Source organism: Staurois parvus, unplaced genomic scaffold (genome assembly GCF_062004578.1).
Source record: "Staurois parvus isolate SC_StPar_1 unplaced genomic scaffold, SC_StPar_1.0 ptg000287l, whole genome shotgun sequence".
NCBI lineage: Eukaryota > Metazoa > Chordata > Amphibia > Anura > Ranidae > Staurois > Staurois parvus.
This window is the reverse complement of record NW_028318083.1, coordinates 22,227,769-22,249,669: the sequence shown is the minus strand read 5'-3', so window position 1 is coordinate 22,249,669 and position 21,901 is coordinate 22,227,769. Positions and strand designations below refer to the sequence as shown.

The following is a 21,901-nucleotide window of genomic DNA, read 5'->3' as shown; positions in this document are numbered from 1 at the left end:
TTGTTGCTGTAGTTCATTTTAAATTGCAACACACCATAACACTACCGTGCAATGTTGTGCGCCATGTTGCTCAAAAGAGCGCGTGAACCATTTTTTGGTGCCATTTGATGTGCTAAACAGCCATTTTAAAAGAATGGGTTATCTTAATGTACAGTACGTTAATGTACCCCAAAGGTGTAAATGGGGCCCTAAATGAAAACTGTGCAATTCAAAATAGATTAATAGAATAGGCTCGACTTTGAAGCCTTAGGAGTTTGTAGTATTTCCTTTTTGCATTATCTGTATTTGCCAACAACCAAGTAAGCCATAATGGTATACAAGTTAAACAGTTACATCCTACAAACAATGACCTCTTAAATTACATGTTGTTTTAGTCAAGCTAACCAGCCTTTTACTCTCTGAACAGCAACCATGTGTTTTCCAGCCCTAGCAAAGCCCAGGACTCATCTACTGGAAGGCGCACATGGGCCATATCTTTCTCGATAGTGGATCCACTTTGCCGCTAATACAAAAACTTAAAAAATATTGTCTAGGCATACAGTTTAAAGCGTATCTAAAGCCATTTTTCAGATGTTTTGGGGGTCAGGGGTTTAGAACCTCTGTCAGGCTTGTATCACTGCCTGTTGCCTCATTAGGAAGTCTCTCTCTCTATCTAGATTTTTATAGCTATATATAGGACAGGACAAAACATCAGCTTTCAGAATATTCCTTGTTTACTTCAGCTGTGTGATATCAGTAAATGCTGACGGAAGTGGGTACATTCCAAGATATAGATGTTTAAATGTGTTTGCCCTAAATAGAAATGACCCTAGAAATAAAATAAAGGCTTTAAGTTTACGTGGATAAAGTATCATACGTTGTCTGATGTTATGTGAAGGCAAAGTAATAAAGTTACGGTCACGTATCTGCATTTTTCATCTCTCTCTACAAATGTCATCTTTCCCCCAAAGAAGACTGGCGCCATTTTTGTTCCTGCATTATTTAGGGTCAGCGTCTACTTCAAAGACTAAGATATTGGCCTTCAGATAATCATGATCAAATGAATACTTGTGTATGGGCAATATTTTTTACAGGGGTGTAGATAAAGGGGGGGGGGGGTCATGGGGGTCTACCCCCTCATACACCCCCCCCCCCACAGAGTGCCCATCAATGGCGTAGCAACTAGGTTAGTGTAGCCTTTCAGCTGAAGAGTCACAGACCCAGTCTCCTACATGCTTCAATATAAATCAAAAAGCCACCAGGACACGGGGGGAGGCCAGGTGATGTTACGAGGGATGGATTTATGAGGGAGTCTCAGCTACCCATTAGCTGAGGAGGCAAGGGGAGGGGCAGGCTGGAGGATACCCTGCCTCCTGCTGCCTTCCCGGCCAATAGGTACAAATAGTTCACTGTCCATCATTCCAACCAAAGTATTATTCCACGGACTTCCTGTTGCAGGGGTGCAGGATGTCGTGGTCTGCAAGGTGGCTCCAATGAGGACAGAAGATTACACACAAGCTCCTGAACTGATAACTGTGAGGTAGGAGAAAGTAAGAGCAAGAGGTTTCCCCAGTAGGCTCAGGATTTTCAATATCTCCTGAGGCAGCTGGAGTTGGTGGGTGGGGCTGGGGTGTGGCTGCGTCCTCTACTCCTCCTACAGACTCCTTCACTCTGGCTGATCTGGAAGTTGAAAGGGGAGAAGTGGACACTGGAGCCCAGGGAATCTTCCATCACCAATTATGGGTATGTGGAAATCACTATCGCACAGTCCCTATCAACCCTAACCTGCCACTATACTATCCAAACCTTTCACTGTACTGCCACTATTCTACCCTAACCTGCCACCATACTACCCCAACCTTACACTATTCTACCCTAACCTGCCACTATACTATCCTAACCGTTCACTGTACTGCCACTATACTACCCTAACCTGCCACCATACTACCCTAACCTTCCACTGTACTGCCACTATTCTACCCTAACCTTCCACTATACTGCTGCTATTCTACCATAACACTATACTACCCTACCTGCTACCATACTACTCCTATAATACCCTAACCTGCCAATATACTGCCTCTATACTACCCCAGCCAGCCACTATACCACCCCAACCTGCCATTATACTACCCTAACCTGCCATTATACCGCCCCTATACTACCCTAACCTGCCACTATACCACCCTAATCTGATATTTCACTGCCCTAGTCTGACACTATACTGATTTCAGCTGTGTGGGCAGGAGGAGCTGTGCTGCTTGTGCCCAGGCTGTGTGCAGTGCAGGGATGGGAGAAGGAGCTCTGCTGAGTGCCCTGCCAGCTCTGTCCCCTTGTGCTCCACCCTATAACCCCTGTGCTCCGCCCGGCTGACACCTGTGCACTGCCCTACAAACTGATGATCCTATACTCTGCCCTGCAGGTTCCCTGAACTCTGCCCTGCTGTCCTCTCATCTTCTGCCTGACATTTTTATTGCACCCATACAGACAGGCTAGATTCGGCCCTGATAGAGAATGGGGAGTTATTAGAAGTGCCTGTACAGTGCATAGCCTATGCCCCCTTTAACAACAGTCACTGTAATGCCACCCATATTCCTGTCCTTTTTAACAGAGTGAAAGCAATCTGACAATTGTGCAGCTACAGTGATCATGGAATATGGGTGGCATTACAATGATTGTTATTGGGCTGGGTGCACACTAGCCAAAGCACGGAAAAGTAATCTGTTGTGGATCACTTTTCAGAGTGTGTATCAAGTGTCCAGGATGCAATAATGTTGCCCCGTGATTGCCTGTTTTTGCCAATTGGCAGTTTATAATGATGGTAGTGTGGCGCAAACCGAAAGCCAAGTGTTTGGCTCACAGTTGTGGTGTGGTCCCATTGAATTAAATGGCTGAGTTTGGTAGTCAATTTGACATGCCACGTTAAAGGTTTTATGGCCCCAGCATATGAATAGCCTCCTTCAGCTGTATTTTAGACTTAAGTTGAGTGGCCAGGGGTCAGTAAAACTGGGGCTCAGTCACCTGTTTTACTGCCCCCTTACTGACCATATCAAAGAGGCATTAAAGATGCAAAATCATCTGCAAGTTCTGACCCTATAAAGACCAGTAGATGACCATGCATTTTGAGCTTCAAATTCTCCTGACCCCTGCACTCTGTATATTACATATTCCTATCCCCTGCACTCTAAACGTCACACAATCCTGACCCCTGCATTCTATACATTACATACTTCTGATCCCTGTAGTAATATTATAAACCAACTGTGAGAGCGTGAACTCTGTAAGCAGGCTTAAGTTTTGAGCCACTCCCACTGTTAATGCGATTTTGCCGCATCCACCCGCCTTCTGCCACCCTCATTTGTTTTATACTTGTGTGCTGTCAAAAGGATTTGTTGTTGCCAGTAGAGTTCTGCTTAAAGGAGACGGCATATGCTAGGCTGTTTATGACATACACTGATCCTGCAGTATTTATGCTATTTTGTACAACAGATGCTGGTTGCTTCGTAGTCACTGTTAACAAACGTCTTCAAAGTAGGCTGTGAGCAGAAAAGAATAATAATAGAGTTTCATCAATGTTCTGAGGTTTGTACACATCACTGTTAGACTCTTAGTTCTAGCACAGTAATTAAAGCATATTTTTGGGGAGTACAGGGATACAGAGAGAAGGGTCATGTTTTAAGCACTTGCCAACCAACCTATAGCCGAATGACAGCTACAGCATGGTCGTCCAGTTCTGGAAGGGTGTCTATTGACATCCTCCCAGAACTACACCCCCAGTGTGCCTGCTGCGGCGCGCACCTGACGTTCTCTGTGATCACGGTGTCCTTCGGATTGGACACAGCTCATCACGTGCTAAACACACTTGCTGGTTATCAGCAGTACTTTCATCACACTGTCACAGCATGAGAAAAGTACTGTCGATCACTGGCAAGTGTGAAAGGAGACCTCTACACTGATAATCAGTGTCCTGATTATCAGTGCAGCCCAACAGTGCCCATCAGTGCTACCTAGTAAATTCCAGTTTCCATCGGTGCTGCCAGTTAGTGCCCATCGGTGCTGCCAGTCAATGCCACCTATGAGTGCCGCCTATCAGTGCAGCCTCATTAGTTCCTACAAGCGCTGCCTCATCAGTGCAGCCTATCAGTTTCCATCAGTGCAGCCTCATCAGCGCACATCAGTGAAGGAGAAAAATTGCCCATTTTTAAAACTGTATAAAAAAAACTAAAGACAAACTTTTTTGTAATTTTTTGTCTTTTTTCGGTTGTTTAGCAAAAAATAAAATACTCAACTGTGATTAACCATTTCCATACCGGGCACTTTTACCCCCTTCCTGCCCAGGCCATTTTTCAGGTTTCAGCACTCTCACACTTTGAATGACAATTGCGCGGTCATACAACATTGCACCCAAACTAAAATGTGATCATTTTCTTCGCACAACTAGAGCTTTCTTTTGGTGGTATTTAATCACCGCTGGGGTTTTTATCTTTTGCTAAATTAACAAAAAAAAAGACCGAAACTTTTGAAAAAAAAACAAAACAAAAAAAAAAACACGTTTTGCTTTGTTTCTGTTATAAAAGTTTGCAAATAAATAATTGTTCTTCATAAATTTAGGCCAAGATGTATTCTGCTACATGTCTTTGGTGAAAATAACCCAAATTAGGATGTATTTTTTAGTTTGTAAGAAAGTTATAGAGTTCACAAACTATGGGATATATCTGAATATTGATCAATCCTGAAGTACTGACAGCCAATCTAATATCTTGAAGTCCAAGAATGTCAGAACAGTACAGATATCCCCCAAATGACCCCTTTTTGCAAAGTAGACAGTCCGACATATTTCATAAGAGGCATGGCGAGTTTTTTGAAGTTGTATTTTTTTTTGTCATAATTTTTCAGAAAAAGAAAAAAATTAAAAAAAAGTTCACTATTTTTTTTTTTACATACTGTCACCAGTGCAGTACAGCATCATCATATAACTGGCATGGCGGTGATCAGGGACACTGACTGGTGACAGTATGAAAAAAAAAAAAAATATATATATATATATATATATATATTTAATTTTTTTATTATTTTTAATTTATTACATTTTTTTCAGATTATTTTTCATATTTCACTATGTCTAAAGTAGTACAGTGTTACCATAGTAACATTGTACTACTTTGGGGAAGTGATCAGTATTTTTTTTTTTTTTTTTTTTTACACAATTGGCTTATAGCAAAGAATTACTTTGCTATAAGCAAGCATTTACCTGAATGACATCGATTCATTGAGGGTTTTTTTTTTTGTGCTTAGCTGTGATTTGGCCACAGCTAATCACATGACATGTGCATGTGATCGCTGTGACCATTCACAGCTAGACACTAGTATACAACGGATGGCATGAATGAAGCCATCCATTGTATACAACTGTCATGTGACCTGCTGTGATTGGTCACAGCAGGTCACATGGTACCGGCAACGGGGGCCGGTACTCAGATCTGTCATCGGCCGTGTCCGAGGTACACGGCCTGTGACAGATCGTGCAGCTCTGTAAGTGCAAAAACTGCGCATGCCCAGGAGGTCGCCATATGGCGTCCACCCGGAAATGTACAGCATTTTGCCGGCCGCCAAACGGCTATTGGCCAGGTGGCTATTGGTTAAATACCACCAAAAGAAAGCTCTATTTGTGTGAAAAAAATGGTAAAAATGTCATATGTGTACAGTGTTGCATGACCGCGCAATTGTCATTCGAAGTGCAACAGCTCTGAAAGATGAAAATTGGTCTGGGCAGGAAGGGGGTAAAAGTGCCCGGTAGGTAAGTGGTTAAGCTCCCCCCACTGTTAGCGCAGTTTTACCAAATCCACCCAGTCGCACTGCCCAATTGTACCCAAGGCTGACCATACCCACCCCCCCCCCCCCAGAAAAAACTAAATTATCTAAGGCCCCAATTTTTTTATGTTCTTAGTTGTGTGCATACATGATGCCTTGCACCTCTGGTGCTCTCTGCATTCTAGCACCTGCCACTAAAATAAACACATGTACTGTCAGCTGAAGTGATCTCTACCTGGCCATACAAGTAAAGTCCTGGCCTCGTTCGGGGCAGAGAGGGACTATTATATGTTGTGACAATTACTCATGCAGACTTGTAAATTTATTGATAGGTCCGCTTTAATAAACTGCTGGTGCTGCTGGGCCTATATGTCAAAGCCAATGGCAATGGAAATGCCAAGACCATCATATGTAAAACTGCTAGTGGTGTGACTGGCATAACTCACATGTAGAGAGTGATTAACCTGAGTAAATAAAAAACTGCACATGCTAAAACCTCTGTCCCCAAAGAAAAACAAAAGTCTCTACTGTATGTATTGTTCATACATCATGTTGACGGCTGTTTGATCAGTGACAAAGTCAACATACCAAAGACATTTTACATGTACATTTAAACTGTAATCCACGAAGTCCTTATTTAACCATCGCTGTGCCCATCCTACATACACTACAAACCTATAAACCTGTGCCATAACTGGGTACTTTCAAAAACATGCATTTAAGGTGAATGCTCTAATAAATTAATAAATAAATAAAAATAAGGATGATCAGCATTTAAAATGCGTACAATTGACCAGTATACTTGGTTTAGGAATATATGTTAGAATTGATAGGTTACTCCACCACTATCCTCTGGGAACCCAAATTTTGTGCATTATATATACATTCACCGGCCACTTTATTAGGTACACCTGTTCATTTGCTTGGTAACATAAATTGCTAATCAGCCAATCACATGGCAGCAACTCAATGCATTTAGGCATCTAGACGTGGTGAAGACGGCTTGCTGAAGTTAAAACCGAGCATCAGAATGAGGAAGGTTGGTCTAAATATTTCAAAAACTGCTGATCTACTGGGATTTTCACGCACAACCATCTCTAGGGTTTACAGAGAATGGTCCGAAAAAGAGAAAATATCCAGTGCGCAGCAGTTGTATGGACAAAAATGCCTTGTTGGTGTCAGAAGAGAATGGGCAGACTGGTTCAGGATGACAGAAAGGCAACAGTAACTCAAATAACCACTTGTTACAAACAAGGTATGCAGAATGACATCTCTGAACGCACAACACTTCGAACCTTGAAGCAGATGGGCTACAGCAGCAGAACACTACACCGGGTGCCATTCCTCTCAGCTAAGAACAGGAAACGGATGTTACAATTCACACCAGAAATGGACAATAGAGGATTGGAAAAACATTCCCTGGTCTGATGAGTTTCGATTTCAGCAGCGACATTCAGATGGTAGGGTCAGAATTTGGCATGAACAACAGGAACGCATGCATTCTTCCTGCCTTGTATCAATGGTTCCTGGATGTGTAGCGGACAAATCTGTAGCAACTGCATGATGCTATCATGTCAATATGGACCAAAATCTCTGAAGCCAAAAGGGGGTCCAACCCAGTACTAGCAAGGTGTACCTAATAAAGTGACTGTTGAGTGTATGTTAGTCTATGGCCATGCTCACATAGGCATTTACAGGCATATTAGAAGAGGAGCATTTAGAGGTTGAACAAAAAAAATCCCACCGCTTTCATGTTCAGTAGAGAAGCGGTTGGGCAGAAAAATGTGGAACACGTATGAACTTATACACGTCTAAACGAGAAGTGCATTTATGCGCATTAACTCATTCTGATTGCAAGAACAAATATTCTGGCTAATAGAATGCATTAATGCGCAAACTTACATAAATGTATACAGACACACATAAATCGTGTGTACAATACACAGCTTTTACAGTGGTTTTTTGAAGCAGCCTTTCTCCTGTCACCGGAAAAGGCATTCAGAGCAGCTGAGGAAACACTCAGTGTGCATGAGGCCTTAACCAAATACAGAATAAGCAGCTTCTTAATGTTACAAATTAAGCTGGTGCCATGTCTGCTGCCCCAGGTTACTTGTTTCAGGGTGGATCCTTTCTCTTGCAGCATCCTATGGAACCACTCTTGCATGCAGGGACTAGAGTTGTGTCTCTCCACACTGCATGCATCAATAAACAAAAACCCAGCACCATGCCTAGGATGGTAAGGCATGCCCTGCTCTTCCCCCACCCTTCTCCAAGCTAACAGACTGGAAACTGCACTGTCCACTGTTAACTCCTTGCTGTGAAGACTGGAAATTCAGGGAAGCAGCACTGAGTGAGCAGGAGCAAACATAATTGAAACTAATAGTTTACCATGTAATGTTTATTTTATTTTGCTCAAAGTGATATTAAAGTGGTTGTAAACCTGTGACATGGAATATGAATAAAGCTGATCCTTCTATAGTGTGTACTTGTCCCAATTAAGAGCACTAAGGCTGGCCATACACTATACAATTTTCTGTCCAATTTCCTTTAGATTTACCTTCAACTATGTAGTGCAAGTGCCTGCCTAATTAGATACAATTGATAGTGTTGTTTAGGTTTGAACTCATATTAGATTTACCAAAAAACCATCTAAAAGCAAAAATCTCAAGAAAATTGTATAAATGTATGGCCAGTCTTGGTGTCTTTTTTTCTGCTGCTTCATTCCTCTGCTATAAGCACAAATCACTTGGGACAAGTTTTCCTGACACCAATAGAAAAATGTTGACAGGGGTGGGAACACCAGCAGATTGACAGCTTCAGCTCTGTTCCTGTGACCTGTGTGGAGGGGGGCGTGCTCCTTCCCTCCAATCAGATCTCTCCTCACTGTGTTCTGCAGAGTGTAATTTCACCTCTCCGCCCCTCTAAAAGCTTTCTAAATTCTGGCCTTAGAATGGATGTAGAGAAGAGAAGACTGCAGATAGACAGGTACAACTTATGTAGGAGGATTCATTTCATCTCTGTGTATCAGGCCTGCAACTTCACCAATTAGTTGTAAGGGTTTACAACCACTTTAACCACTAGCCTACAGGGCACTTATACCCCCTTTCTGCCAAAGCCAATTTCCAGCTTTCAGCACTGTTGCACTTTGAATGACAATTGCGCAGTCATGCAACACTGTACCCATATGAAATTTTTATCAGCTTTATTTTGGTGGTATTTAATCACCTCTGGGTTTTTTTTTCTTAAACAAACCAAAAACCACTGGAAATTTTGAAAAAAAAAAAAACCTTTTTTCTTAGTTTTTGTTATAAAATTTTGTAAATAAGTGATTTTTCTCCTTCACTGATGTGCGCTAATGAGGCTGCACTGATGGACACCAATAGGTGGCACTGATGAGGAAGCACTGGTAGGTGGCACTGATGGGCATTGACAGGCATCACTGATGGGCACTGAAAGGCAGCACTGATACATGGCACTGATAGGCGGCAATGACTGGCACGGATAGGCGGCAATGACTGGCACGGATAGGCGGCAATGACTGGCAGCACTGATGGGTGGCACTGATTGGCAGTGATAGGGGGCACTGACGGGTGACACTGAAAGGCAGCTCAGATGGGTACTGATATGTGGCAATGATGTGCACTGGTAGACACTGATATGTGGCATTGATGTGGCACTGATACAAGGCACTGATGGACACTGACAGGTGGAACTGGTGGGGCTACACTGATCATCAGGGCACACTGATCATCAGTGCCCCGATGATCAGTGTACATGTCCCCTCCGCGGAAAGCCGATTACCAGCTCTCCTCTCGAGCGGTCAGCGTGACAGCTTGAGAGGAGAGAAATGCCGATAACCGGCATTTCCCTGTTTACATGTGATCAGCTATGATTGGACACAGCTGATCACATGACCGAGCCGACATCTTTGACTCTTTCCATGATCGGCTGTGTCCGAGGGACACAGCGCACCGCCGATCGCCGCGCGCTCCCTGAGTCGCGCATGCGCGGTGAGAATGGGAGGATGTCATATGACGTCCTCCCAGAATGAGAGAACCACCTTGCGTCCGTCATATTACTATATGGCGGGCGGGAGGTGGTTAAAAAGGAACAAAAAAAAAAAAACAATGTCATACTTACCTGCTCTTTGCAGTGGTTTTGCACAGAGCAGCCCCAACCCTTCTCTTCTTGGGACCCCCGCTGGCGCTCCTGGCCCGTCCCTCCTGTCCTGCGGAGTGCCCCCAGAGCAAGCAGCAGGTCCAATCACACACAGAGCCGCAGCTCAGTTCGGCCCTGCCCCCCTCAATGGCTAGCTGTGATCGACAGCAGTGGGAGCCAATGAAATCTAAACAAAGTGCCACGCAATATAATATATTATTGTCAGAAAGATAGTATCTTATCATATAAAAGTATAAAAAGAAACAATATTACTATATACAGTGCATACAATAGCATTTGTGCAACTCAACCAAAATGGCAGCAGCTTACATAATCACTAAGTCCCCGGTCACACTGGTTGCGACTTGGCATGCCATGCAACTTGCATATCCCATGCCAAATCGCACCCTATTGTCCACAATGATAGCAGTCATATTGGTGCGGTTCCGACTGGATCGGAGCTGCACCAATTTCTAAAAGAAAAAAAATAAATAAATAAATAAAAAAAAAAGGGTCACACCCAAACACTCAAATACATGAGGATTTTGGGCTAATAGAATTTATTTTTCAAAAGATAAACATTAAGCTAGTGCTTGGAGCCTATATTCCAGATATATCCTAAAAAGCTGTCAACTGTAGTGCACAGTCATCTACAGAAATGCAGCAGGGACATATCAGGTTGACAGTGCAGTTCTGTTTTGTCTATCTAGTGATAACGTAAGTTCATTTTCTGGAACCTCTCCAACAAGTAGCAGTCTAAGTAAGCATATCTTAAAAAATTTGGTTTTACTTTTTTTTTTTTTTAAACCACAAAGCAATGATTTATAGGAGTTTATTAAAAGACAGATATGCATATTAAAAGGATATCTATGGCCACAGTATGCACTTTTTTAGAACATTAGCATTGTAATAGCAATGTAAACAATAGTTATAACTGACAATCTAATATAACCTTACCTGAAAAATCTTTTATGTGGTGAGTGCTGGCAGTCTTTAGGTCATTTCATTCTACACCTTCCTGGATTCCCTGCATGCTTTGTAGCTTCTATTCTGCTGTTGACATTTGATTTTTAAAGGACTACATATCCCATGTTACCCTGCTGCCTGCACGCTGTGATTCCTGTACTGACTCCACCTCTCACCACCTCTGTAGTTCAGAAGGCAGGCTCTGTGAAATGTGTGACACAGCACTGCCTACTCACAGGGCATAGGGAATATGTGTCATAGAATTCAAGGAAGTAAATCTTACAAACCTCAATTGATTAACAGGAGCTAAAAACAATTTATATACAAAGTGGAAATGAATTTGGGTTTTTATATTTTGACCATAGGTACCCTTTAGAAGATTTCCCACTTTTAAAGCCCCTGTCACTGGGATGTGCTCCCAAATAATCAGCAGGACACTGGACACAAATAGATTTTTTAAGGCAAACCGCAAAACCCCATTGCTCAATGATAGAAAAACACAGCAGTTCAGCAAGGGCTCTGGCTAGAACCTTTTGAATCCGTTGAAAGCTGGATACCTCGCTAACTACACTTGTCAAAAGAGCAACTTGTGGACTGGTTCTGCAGTTCTGGCATTTCATCTGGTTTCAAAACTCAGAGCCAGAAAACCCATGTAGCAAATGAAAGTTAAAAGAAAAATCTGTTTAGGATCAGTGTCTCAAAAGAAAACAAAAAAAATTTGTACATTACAGCTTATACCTCTTCCACATGGAGGGACTCTGCAAGCAGTCCGCTTGCGCAGTGAGGGATCTGTCTGCTGATCCCCGCTGAGCAGGTGGATGGCTAGTCCGTGTCTGCTCCATTTATGCAGAGAGGACACAGACAGGCTGCTCTCCTCTATAGGCGGTCAGATGTAAATGGACCTCCTGTCTGTTTACTCCCGACTGCCCTCCGATCCGCTAGGCAGAAGGGGAACTGATCTCTAACCGTCTCTTTTTAGCAGATCGGATTGGATGTAGGTGGGTGTAAACTAACATGTCCATTTACACCCGCCACTCCTTACAGGAGAATGGAGGGTCCAATTGGGTCCATCTAAAAAACTGACAGGGGGACCGGATCAGTCCACCCCTGTAAAAGGGGCCTTACTGATGAATTCAGTTGTTTGGATGTGAAAGTCCAACTGCCTATATCTAAGTTTTTGGACAAAAGAAAAAATTGTTCACTGGACAAAAAGTCCTCTTAATCTGCCAGGAAGAGAGAACCTTCTTAAAATAGCATTTTTGATGAAATTCTTATACATTCTAGCCAAATTACATCTCTAAATGTGTATTTTAGGAGATGGACTCTTTAATCTTGACAATTACAGTATTTGGCATTACATACTATGTCTTGTCTGCATTAAAGTTTCTTACAGGCCTGTCTGCTGCTGTACACTGAGCTGCACATGTGCAGTTCAGTGCACAGTTTGGGCAATGCTGGGATGACTGAACTCCCACTCATGCGTGGGATGTCAGCTCAGTCCGGCCAATTAAAACTGCCAGAAAATGGTACCCAGAAGTCGCCCAGCCAAAGAGGACAGCGACCAGCAGGGAGCTCCAGGACACCGCAGCGCTGGAGTGAAGGGGAGAAAGGTTCTGCTTTAAAACACTACAATTGCAGCTAAATGTAAAGAAAAAAAAAACCTAGTCTAAAATAATGAACAGATTTGTTAGAACACAACCAGTAAAATAAAGTAAAAAAATACATACCCGTCTCTTCCTTTACTAATAATTTTCACCTCAAAATAGTATATCCCACAGGCAGCTGGGATAGGGTGTGTAGCCCGCACCGAAGCGGCATCTCTTGATGTTTTGCCATGTCCTGTGATTAAAAAAAAAAAGTTAATGGATTAAATGGATCTAACAGAAACTTTGCAAGTCTGAACGAATTAAGTCTGGATATATTGCACAACATTGAGTAACAGTCTTAACTTTAAAAAAAAAAAAAAAAGTCCTTTTATGATTAAAAATCTCTCCTTACACGGACAGCTTTGACTAAGTTTGCAAGGCACATACAGCAAGAATGAGGTCAGCCTGGAAGATGCATTGCTTCGGACTCTCCTCTCCCAATCGTCACTCACACAGAATTTATACTGAAAGTTTGTAACAGGTCACAGAATTAGGGTCCATTCACCGCTTCATAATGCAGCGTGGGTATCACCACTCTGTACTGCACCATTTTTTTTTGTAAACCACTTGCCCTCTAGAGGATTTACCCCCCTTCCTGACTAGGCCATTTTTTGCGATACGGCGCTGCGTTACTTTAATTGACAATTGCAACGCTGCACCCAAATGAAATGTAAGTCCTTTTTTCCCCACAAATAGAGCTTTCTTACGGTGGTATTTGATCGCCTGTGCGTTTTCTATTTTTTTGCACTATAAACAAAAAAAAGACTGACAATTTTGAGAAAAAAAAAAAACAACACCACAATATATTTTTGACTTTTTGCAATTAAACATATCCAGTAAAAAATTTAAACAATCTAATTTCATCATAAATTTAGGCCAAAATGCATTCTGCTACATGTCTTTGCTAAAACAAATCCCAATACGTGTAAATTAATTAGTTTACATGAAAGTTATAGTGTTTATAAATGGTGATATATACACACACTGGAATTTTTTAATTTTTTATTTACTAGTAATTGCGGCGATCAGTGACTTATAGCGGGACTGCGGTGGGCATGCTGACACTGGGGGGCAACTGACTTGGCGTCACTGACATCCCCAGTGACACCAATACAGTGAACAGTGCTAATAAAAAGTACAGACACTGTACTAGTGACACTGGGCAGGAAGGGGATAACATGCAGGGCAATCAAAGGGTTAACTGTGTGCTGTTTTACAGTGGGCTGTGTGTGTGCTTTACACTGTAAGCACACAGTTTTGCATTTGCAGCAGAGCCATACAAAGCAGTGTGCAGAAGCTGACAGGGGAGAGATCTGTGTTGTTTATACACAGGTCTCTCCCCCGTCGGAGATACTCGATGATCACCGGGTGCCGGTGAGGAATCACTGGCCTGGAAGTGCATGCACTACTCTTTTTAAGTGCACCATGCCCGCACGCCACCACAATGCAATGGTGTGAATCGGGTACACAAGAGACATTTTGCCTTCTCATGTGGTAGGACTGCGCTGCAATAACCGCATGAACTGCATGACATGTGAAATAACATTGCTTCCTAAGGTGCCTGTTCACATATGTCCAATGCACGGGCAGTGCGGATTGAAAAAGAAAGTCATGTCCAATTTCTGAGCAGTGCATTCTGGTTCAGGTGCAGATTACAGGCTATTGACTTCTATGGGAACAGTTTATAAACCGCACATGTCATTCGGTTCAGGTCAGGATTTTATCCTGTTCACAACTGATCTAAACCTGTCTTGAACCTGATGTAAACCTGACCTGAACCACTGAACAACTACTATACCAATTAGCTGTGAAACCTGAGCTTCCATCCGCACCGCATATGTGTAAATCAACACTTAGAGGCAGCAGGGAGCTGAACTATAGGAGGTGTGTGCTTCTTGTGCCACGGGTTGCTTCAGTACCAGGATCCCAGGAGAAATGGGAAAGCCCAAAAAAAGTGGCAGCAGGTGATGGTGGCAGGAGGGGGGGGGGGGCGCTTCTGCTCCCCTTCACCACGTAAAAGTGATTGAGCAGCTGTTGAGCCGCTTGGATCACTTTCACAAAACAGAGAATCACCGGCAGGAATATTTGATACCAGGATCATGCTTGCAACTACATGCATGATCCTGGTATAGCGGCTTCCCGACGAGGCCTTAGATATATACGCACAGCAGTCAGGAAACTATTACCTAGGGTTCTATGAGCAATTTTTGCCTCTCAAGGTAAATAAACACCAAAACAATGATCTTTTTAGCTATCTGTAAAGAAGGAGGGGGGTGTAATTCTTTCCACTAACCACAAATGTAAGGAGTATTCTTACCACTAATCACGCTAATGTACACATAGTAAATGCACATACTGTATATATATTTAATTAGCGGGCTTCCCTGAGCCTCAAGGTAATGTAAGTGAACTGTGTATTTTATCCATCTCAAATATCTTCTTTTATTTTTACATTTATGCACAGAATTTCACTTTGCTCTAGTCTTGTGATGTAAACAATTTTTAATGTCATTCTGGAACTCTGGTATTGAGAACATGTACTGAAATAGAGTGAGTTGAAACATAACGATTCAACAATATTCCATATATTTTTTGGTCTTAAAATTCTGCCGAAAAAAAAATAATAAAATGTAGCAAGGAACTCCCAGAGTCAGATTACATGGGTTTCTGTGGGTTGGCATTCCCACTGTATAAAGAAACAGTCACTCCCGTTCCACTATTGCTCAACAGTCAAACCCAGCTGGAACTTTTCACCTTGTGATTCCAGACTCAAATGGAATTATAAAGTGTCAGCTTACCATGCAGAAGAAGGAACAGAAGTTGGCAGTGTGTCACTTCTATGTATGAGTCAGTGCGTGCAATCACTCATTTCCTTGCCTTCTTAAGACCATTGGGTCTTTTTAACCAGGCATAGAGTACTGGGAAACTATCTTCGGACATGGTTTTATATTTCCAACTGCATAACAACTTCCTCCTTTCCTACAAAAGAACTTATTTCTTTGGTACAAATTATTTCACAAAAAAAAAAAAAATTACATAAAACACTTGTTGCACTACAACTATCTTATCTGCCAGAGTATATTCAGAATTTGTTTTCGTTCATTTTTCCAGCCAGAGTGCCAGAATTTAATGTGATTAATTAAGATCATATGACCAAGCCATCCACAAAATTCTAACATAACTTTATAAACACTAAGTATTTTCTTTTAGTGCACAAGAGGTTTAACAAAGAAAGCAAAAATAGGGTCCCACCCATAATGGTTTGGCAAATGATATTTTGATTCCCAGCCGACAGACTAAAAGAAAGAGAAAAACAACATATCTCCATGATTATTGCCAATTTAGAATACAAAATTATTAAAAATTGCTATAGTATTCAAAATTTGGGGCTTAAGGATAAAATATTCAAGCTACAAAGTGAAGGTATCCGAGTATTAAAAACAACACATATACACACTAGGGAAGTGCGAGACCCTGAAAATAGCTTTGTGGTAATGATAATATACAGTTTTAAACGTACCTCAGAAGGACAGATTACTGGTAATATAATCATCATAAAATGATGAAGGTAAAAAAAACAAGAAACAAAAAAACACACCCCACTATCCCTCCCAAACATTTCCCTGAGCCTGTCAGTGATCCAGAGCTGTACCAAGCTGCAGTCTTCTCTCTCCTCTCTTCCTCCTCTCACAGAGACTCAGCCAGCACAGGAGCCATTGGCTTTTAATCAATCAAATGGTGTGAGGAGGGATTGTGGGTAGGGCAAAGCTACACTGCGTGTGTCAATAGACACAGGCAGTGTGGCTCAGGAGCCAGCCCACAGTTGTGCGCCCATTGCAAGTGGCTTTCTAATGGGGCACACAGAGTTGAATTGGATGGACTTTTGTCTTTTTTTCAGCCAGACTAACTATGTAACTATGTAACAGGCGACACAAGAGGAGGTTTGGGGCTGCTCTATGTAAAACCATTGCACAGCGCAGGTAAGTATACCACATTTGTTAATTTAATTAAAAATTGTAGGCTTTACAATCACTGTAAACACGTAAAGTACAAAATGTGTTGGTTGTGTGCATAGGGTCAGCCTGGCTTACCCATTCTCTTCCAGTACTATGCATTGAGTCAGAGGTCAAAGTATACAGGCCACTATGTGACACAATGTCCTGGACATTTCAGATGGCAGATTCAAGGGGTCACATGTTTTTTACTGCCACCTGTGTCCCTTTTAGGGTCCATGCACACTGGCTAAAAAAACAAAAAAAAACCGCCAGTACTCTTGACAGAAAAAAATGCAAATTTTGAAAGGTTTTTTGTTTTTTGTTCTAGTGTTTAGCATTTTTTTTTCTTTCAGAAAACGGGTGTAAAAAATGCAAAAAACATAAGGGGTTTTTTTCTGCCTCTAAACACCAAACTTAAAGTGGTTCTCAAGGATCAAGGTTTTATACCTTCATGTACTCTATGCACGAAGATAAAAAATGTTTTGTGTGCAGTCAATCAAGAAAGAGTGGGGCGGTCCTATTCGTCTTATGGATGCACAGAGCAGCAGTTCAGCGATGAGCATGCAGCGGTGCCCCCAAGGTGAACGGCTTTCCCTGGGAGCACTGATCAAGGGGGCGTAGCCAAGAGTGCTGGTGGGGACATGAAAAGAAGAGGATCTGGGCTGCTCTGTGCAAAACCACTGCACAGAACAGGTAAGTATAGACATGTTTGTTATTGAGAAAGAAAAAAAAAAAAAAAAAAAAAGAAAACCCCAAAGTCACTTTAAAATATGCCTCTTAATGACCTAATGTGCATGGACACATAGGATAACATTAGTTGTTTCTACAGGCAAAAGACTAAGCTCTAGAAGCAGCATTTTTTTAAACCAATGTGCATTGACCCTTAACCTCCCTGGCGGTATGATTATTTGAGATTTTTGGTGCTGAAAGCGGTACCATTTTTTTGCATGGAAATATGTATTTTTTTTATTGTAGGCTGTAATTTTTAGGAAAAACTCACTGAAATCTGTCCGAACAAGAGTCTAGTAAACATCCCGGGTATGATAAAATTTGAAACACAAAATCATAAATTATAATTTAATAAATAATCATAAAAATAATATAAAAATAATAAAAAATGTAATTCAATAATATAATCAAACCAAAAACACTGAAATTTGAAATATAGCGCCAAGTTCGCACATTGCTGAGCTCAGTCGCAAAATCGTTTTCAGTGTCTGATGACGAATTTCCCCCACCAATCATTATCACTCAATTCTGCAAGTGGTTCTGATTTACTATCGCTGTTCTCTAGCTGATCTAAACCGCTTTTGACCTAAAGGGACACTTTTTGGACGCCATGGACATTTCTCAGTTTCCAGGCAGAAAGAACAGACAAAATGCAGGCAGGGCGCCGGACAAAGCACTCGGGACAAAATGTATGTGAAATTGGTTGAGACAGCAATGTTTTACTATGTAAAATGTAAAAAAAAATAAAATGACATTTTTTAAAATTTTTAAATTTCCCGCCGCCGCCGGCGGCGCCGCCCGTACGTCGCGACGTCACAGGGACAGGACACAGAAGCCGGATGCCGGCATCGGCCGGAGGAGATGGCCGGGGACGCTGCAGGGGACACATCGCGGGAGCGCAGGGTAAGGTAAGGGAAGAACACATGCCGGAGCAGTGCCGCAGGGTAAGCCCGAGTGTAGCTCGGGGTTACCGCTTTTGGTACTGAAATGTTACCCCGAGCTACACTCGGGAATACCGCCAGGGAGGTTAAGGAGATTTTTCAGATTTGTATGCAGTTTGTGTCCTAATATGGTAGATGGACCATAAATGAACAGAATCTCCATCATGAGGACCCAGATAAAAATAAAAACGCTGGCAGAGATTGTGATCCTTCTGAAACATAGGCCCAGGCAGCACTAAAAGTTGACAAAGGTTTCAACCATTCCCCACTCCAAAAAAAGTACTTGCATTTTGCAAACAGCAAAACGTTACAGGGATGCAATAATCTCAATGTCAGTATTTCACTTTAATTAGTATGAAAGTAAAGCTCCTGGCTTCCTATATCTCTTGGACTCTCCAGTAACAAGAACTCCCTGCTGGTTCCTGAATGCACCTCCTACTTCTTCTCTACAGCCTCACTACTCCTGTTGCATTCCTTGTACAGATACTCCCCACGTAACAATACCCTAGGATACATAAACAATGCCACCCCTCCAGCGTACAGCATTTGAATGAATTCCAAGCTCATGGCTAAGAAATTAAGAGAGCAACAAGAAGTGTGAGACCAGTTTGTTAAGCCTAGGACAGGTTAAAAGGTTTCTGAACTCTGGTATATCAATATTGCCGATGGAGACACATTTTAAGAATTCAACACATGGCAGAATCTGCTCAACCAACCAATATTTTCAGAGTGAAATAATGTCTCCTGGGGCCTACTTCTTTCGATTTGTGGCAGCCCTCTGTGTTCTTGCTTGGTACTGGGGGGGACTGGTAAGCATGACTGAGCCAACTAATTGCTAGATACTCCACCATTAGGAAGCCTCTAGGGAATGGCCCTTTAGTCCTGTATTAATTCTGTTGAGTGACTATTTCTCCTTTGGAACCTGTCTGCTTCAGATGCAAGTCTGCCATGGCTACTCAGGCACCCATATTGCCCCCCAGGTTCCTTGGACCCTTTCTTCCCATAGACACCCTTACCACTATACTGGCAGGATTTGTATGCAGGCAGGAACAGACTCTAGCACATAAAGCAGTCAAGAAGTAACCTCCTCCATCCCCTGAAGAAAAGACACCTGTAAAACCTTTAGCCGCAAATTCTGCTCAATCAGTTAGTAAGGATTAGGCTTCCACCTATTGGGAGTGCTTCCTCTCATTTTTGTATACTGGGCTGGTGAGTCGATTGGGAGGAGTAGTCGATTGGAGGTGATTCAATCATTCTGGTGGAGAAGTTGCTGGTCCTGGTCATTCGAATTGCAGTGAGAAACCCTGGTGTAGCCTTACGTATAACAGCACATAAAGTGCATCGAGAAAGTATTCACAGTGCTTAACATTTGCTACATTTTGTTATGTTACAGCCTTATTCCAAAATAGATTAAATTCTTTTTTCCCCTCAACATTCTACAAACAATACCCCATAATGATAATGTGAAAGAAGTTTGTTTTGAAATCTTTGCAATTTATTAAAAATAAGTGAAAAAAACCACATGTACATAAGTATTCACAGCCTTTACTCAATACTTTTTTGAAGACCCTTTAGCACGAATTACAGCCTCAACTCGTTTTGAGTATGATGCTACAAGCTTGGCACACTTATTTTTGGGCAATTTCTCCCATTCTACTTTGCAGTACCTCTTAAGCTCCATCAGGTTGGATGGGGAGCGTCGGTGTGCAGCCGGTTTCAGATCTCTCCACAGATGTTTAATCGGGTTCAAGTCTGGGCCACTCCAGGACATTCACAGAGTTGGCCCGTAGCCACTCCTTTGTTATTTGGGCTGTGTGCTTATGGTCGTTGTCCTGTTGAAAGACAATCCGTCGCCCCAGTTTAAGGTCCAGAGCGCTCTGGAACAGCTTTTCATCAAGGATGTCTCTGTACATTGCTGCATTGATGTTTCCTTCGATCCTGACTATTCTCCCACAAAAACATCCCCACAGCATGATGCTGCCACCACCATGCTTCACTGTAGGGATGGTATTGGCCAGGTGGTGAGCAGTGCCTGGATTTCTCCAGACATGACGCTTGGCATTCAGGCCAAATAGTTCAATCTTTGTTTCACCAGACCAGAGAGTTTTGTTTCTCATGGTCTGAGAGTCCCTGCAGGCAGGCTGCCATTTGCCTTTTACTGTGTGGCTGACATACAGGCCTGATTGGTGGAGTGCTACAGAGATGGTTGTTCTTCTGGAAGGTTCTCCTCTCTGCACAGAGAAACACTGCAGCTCTTTCAGAGTGACCATCGGGTGTTTGGTTACCTCCCTGGCTAAGGCCCTTCTCCCTCAATCACTCATTTTGGCCAGGCAGCCATCTCTAGGAAGATTCCTGGTGGTTCCAAACTTCTTCCACTTATGGATGATTGAGGCCACTGTGCTCATTGGGACCTTCAATGCTGCAGAAATTTGTCTGTACCCTTCCCCGGATCTGTGCCTTGATACAATCCTGTCTTGAAGGTCTATGGACAATTCCTTGGACTTCATGGCTTGGTTTGTGCTCTGACATGCACTGTTAACTGTGGGACCTTATATATACAGTTGCAAGAAAAAGTATGTGAACCCCTTGGGATTACGTGGAGTTTTGCATGAATTGGGCATAAAATGTGGTCTGAACGTCATCTATGTCACAACAATAGAAGAACACAGTCTGCTGAACATAATACTACACAAACGTTAGATGTTGCCATGGTTTAATTGCACATAACATGTAAACATTCACAGTGCAGGGAGGAAAAAGTATGTGAGGCCCTAGCTTAATGACTTCTCCCAGACCCAATTGGAGCCAGGAGTGAGCCAACCTTGACTCCAATCAGTGTGATGATATTGGATGTGTTGCTGACAGCTGTCCTGCCCTTAAAAAACACTCACCTGTTTTGGGTTTACTGGTTTCAAGAAGCACTGTCTGATGTGAACCATGCCTCGCAGAAAAGAGCTCTCAGAAGACCTACGATCAAGAATTGTTGACTTGCATGAAGCTGGAAAGGGTTACAAAAGTATCTCTAAAAGCCTTAATGTTCATGTGTCCACGGTGAGACAGACTGTCTACAAATGGAGAAAGTTTAGCACTGTTGCTACTCTCCCTAGGCATGGTCGTCCTGTAAAAATGACTGCAAGAGCACAGCGCAGAATGCTGCATGAGGTAAAGAAGAATCCCAGAGTGTCAGCTAAAGACCTACAGAAATCTCTGGCACATGCTAACATTTTTGTTGACACATCTACAATAAGGAAAACATTAAACAAGAATGGAGTACATGGGAGGACAGCACGGAGGAAGCCATTGCTGTCCAAAAAGAATATTGCAGCACGTTTGAAGTTTGCAAAAGAGCAACTGGATGTTCCACAGCACTACTGGCAAAATATACTGTGGACAGATGAAACCAAGATTGAGTTGTTTGGGAAGAACACACAATACTATGTATGGAGAAAAGAAGGCACAGCACACCAACATCAAAACCTCATCCCCACTGTAAAACACGGCGGAGGGAGCATCATGGTTTGGGGCTGCTTTGCTGCCTCAGGGCCTGGACGGATTGTTGTCATTGATGGGAAAATGAATTCCAGAGTTTATGAAGACATTTTGCAGGAAAACGTACGACCATCTGTCCGCCAACTGAAGCTCCGCAGAGGATGGGTGATGCAACAGGACAATGACC

The 21,901-nt window shown here is 42.4% G+C and overlaps 1 protein-coding gene across 1 annotated transcript in view; it reads right to left on the bottom strand.

Annotated features, from left to right (window-relative positions):
* RANBP9 (RAN binding protein 9) overlaps nt 1–21,901 on the bottom strand; it is a 108,861-nt gene that overhangs the window by 47,372 nt on the left and 39,588 nt on the right. Inside the window, exon 2 of the mRNA XM_089682299.1 lies at nt 12,642–12,753. Within this exon, the coding sequence (XP_089538425.1) occupies nt 12,642–12,753 (112 nt within the window). The remainder of the gene's footprint in view (nt 1–12,641; nt 12,754–21,901) is intronic.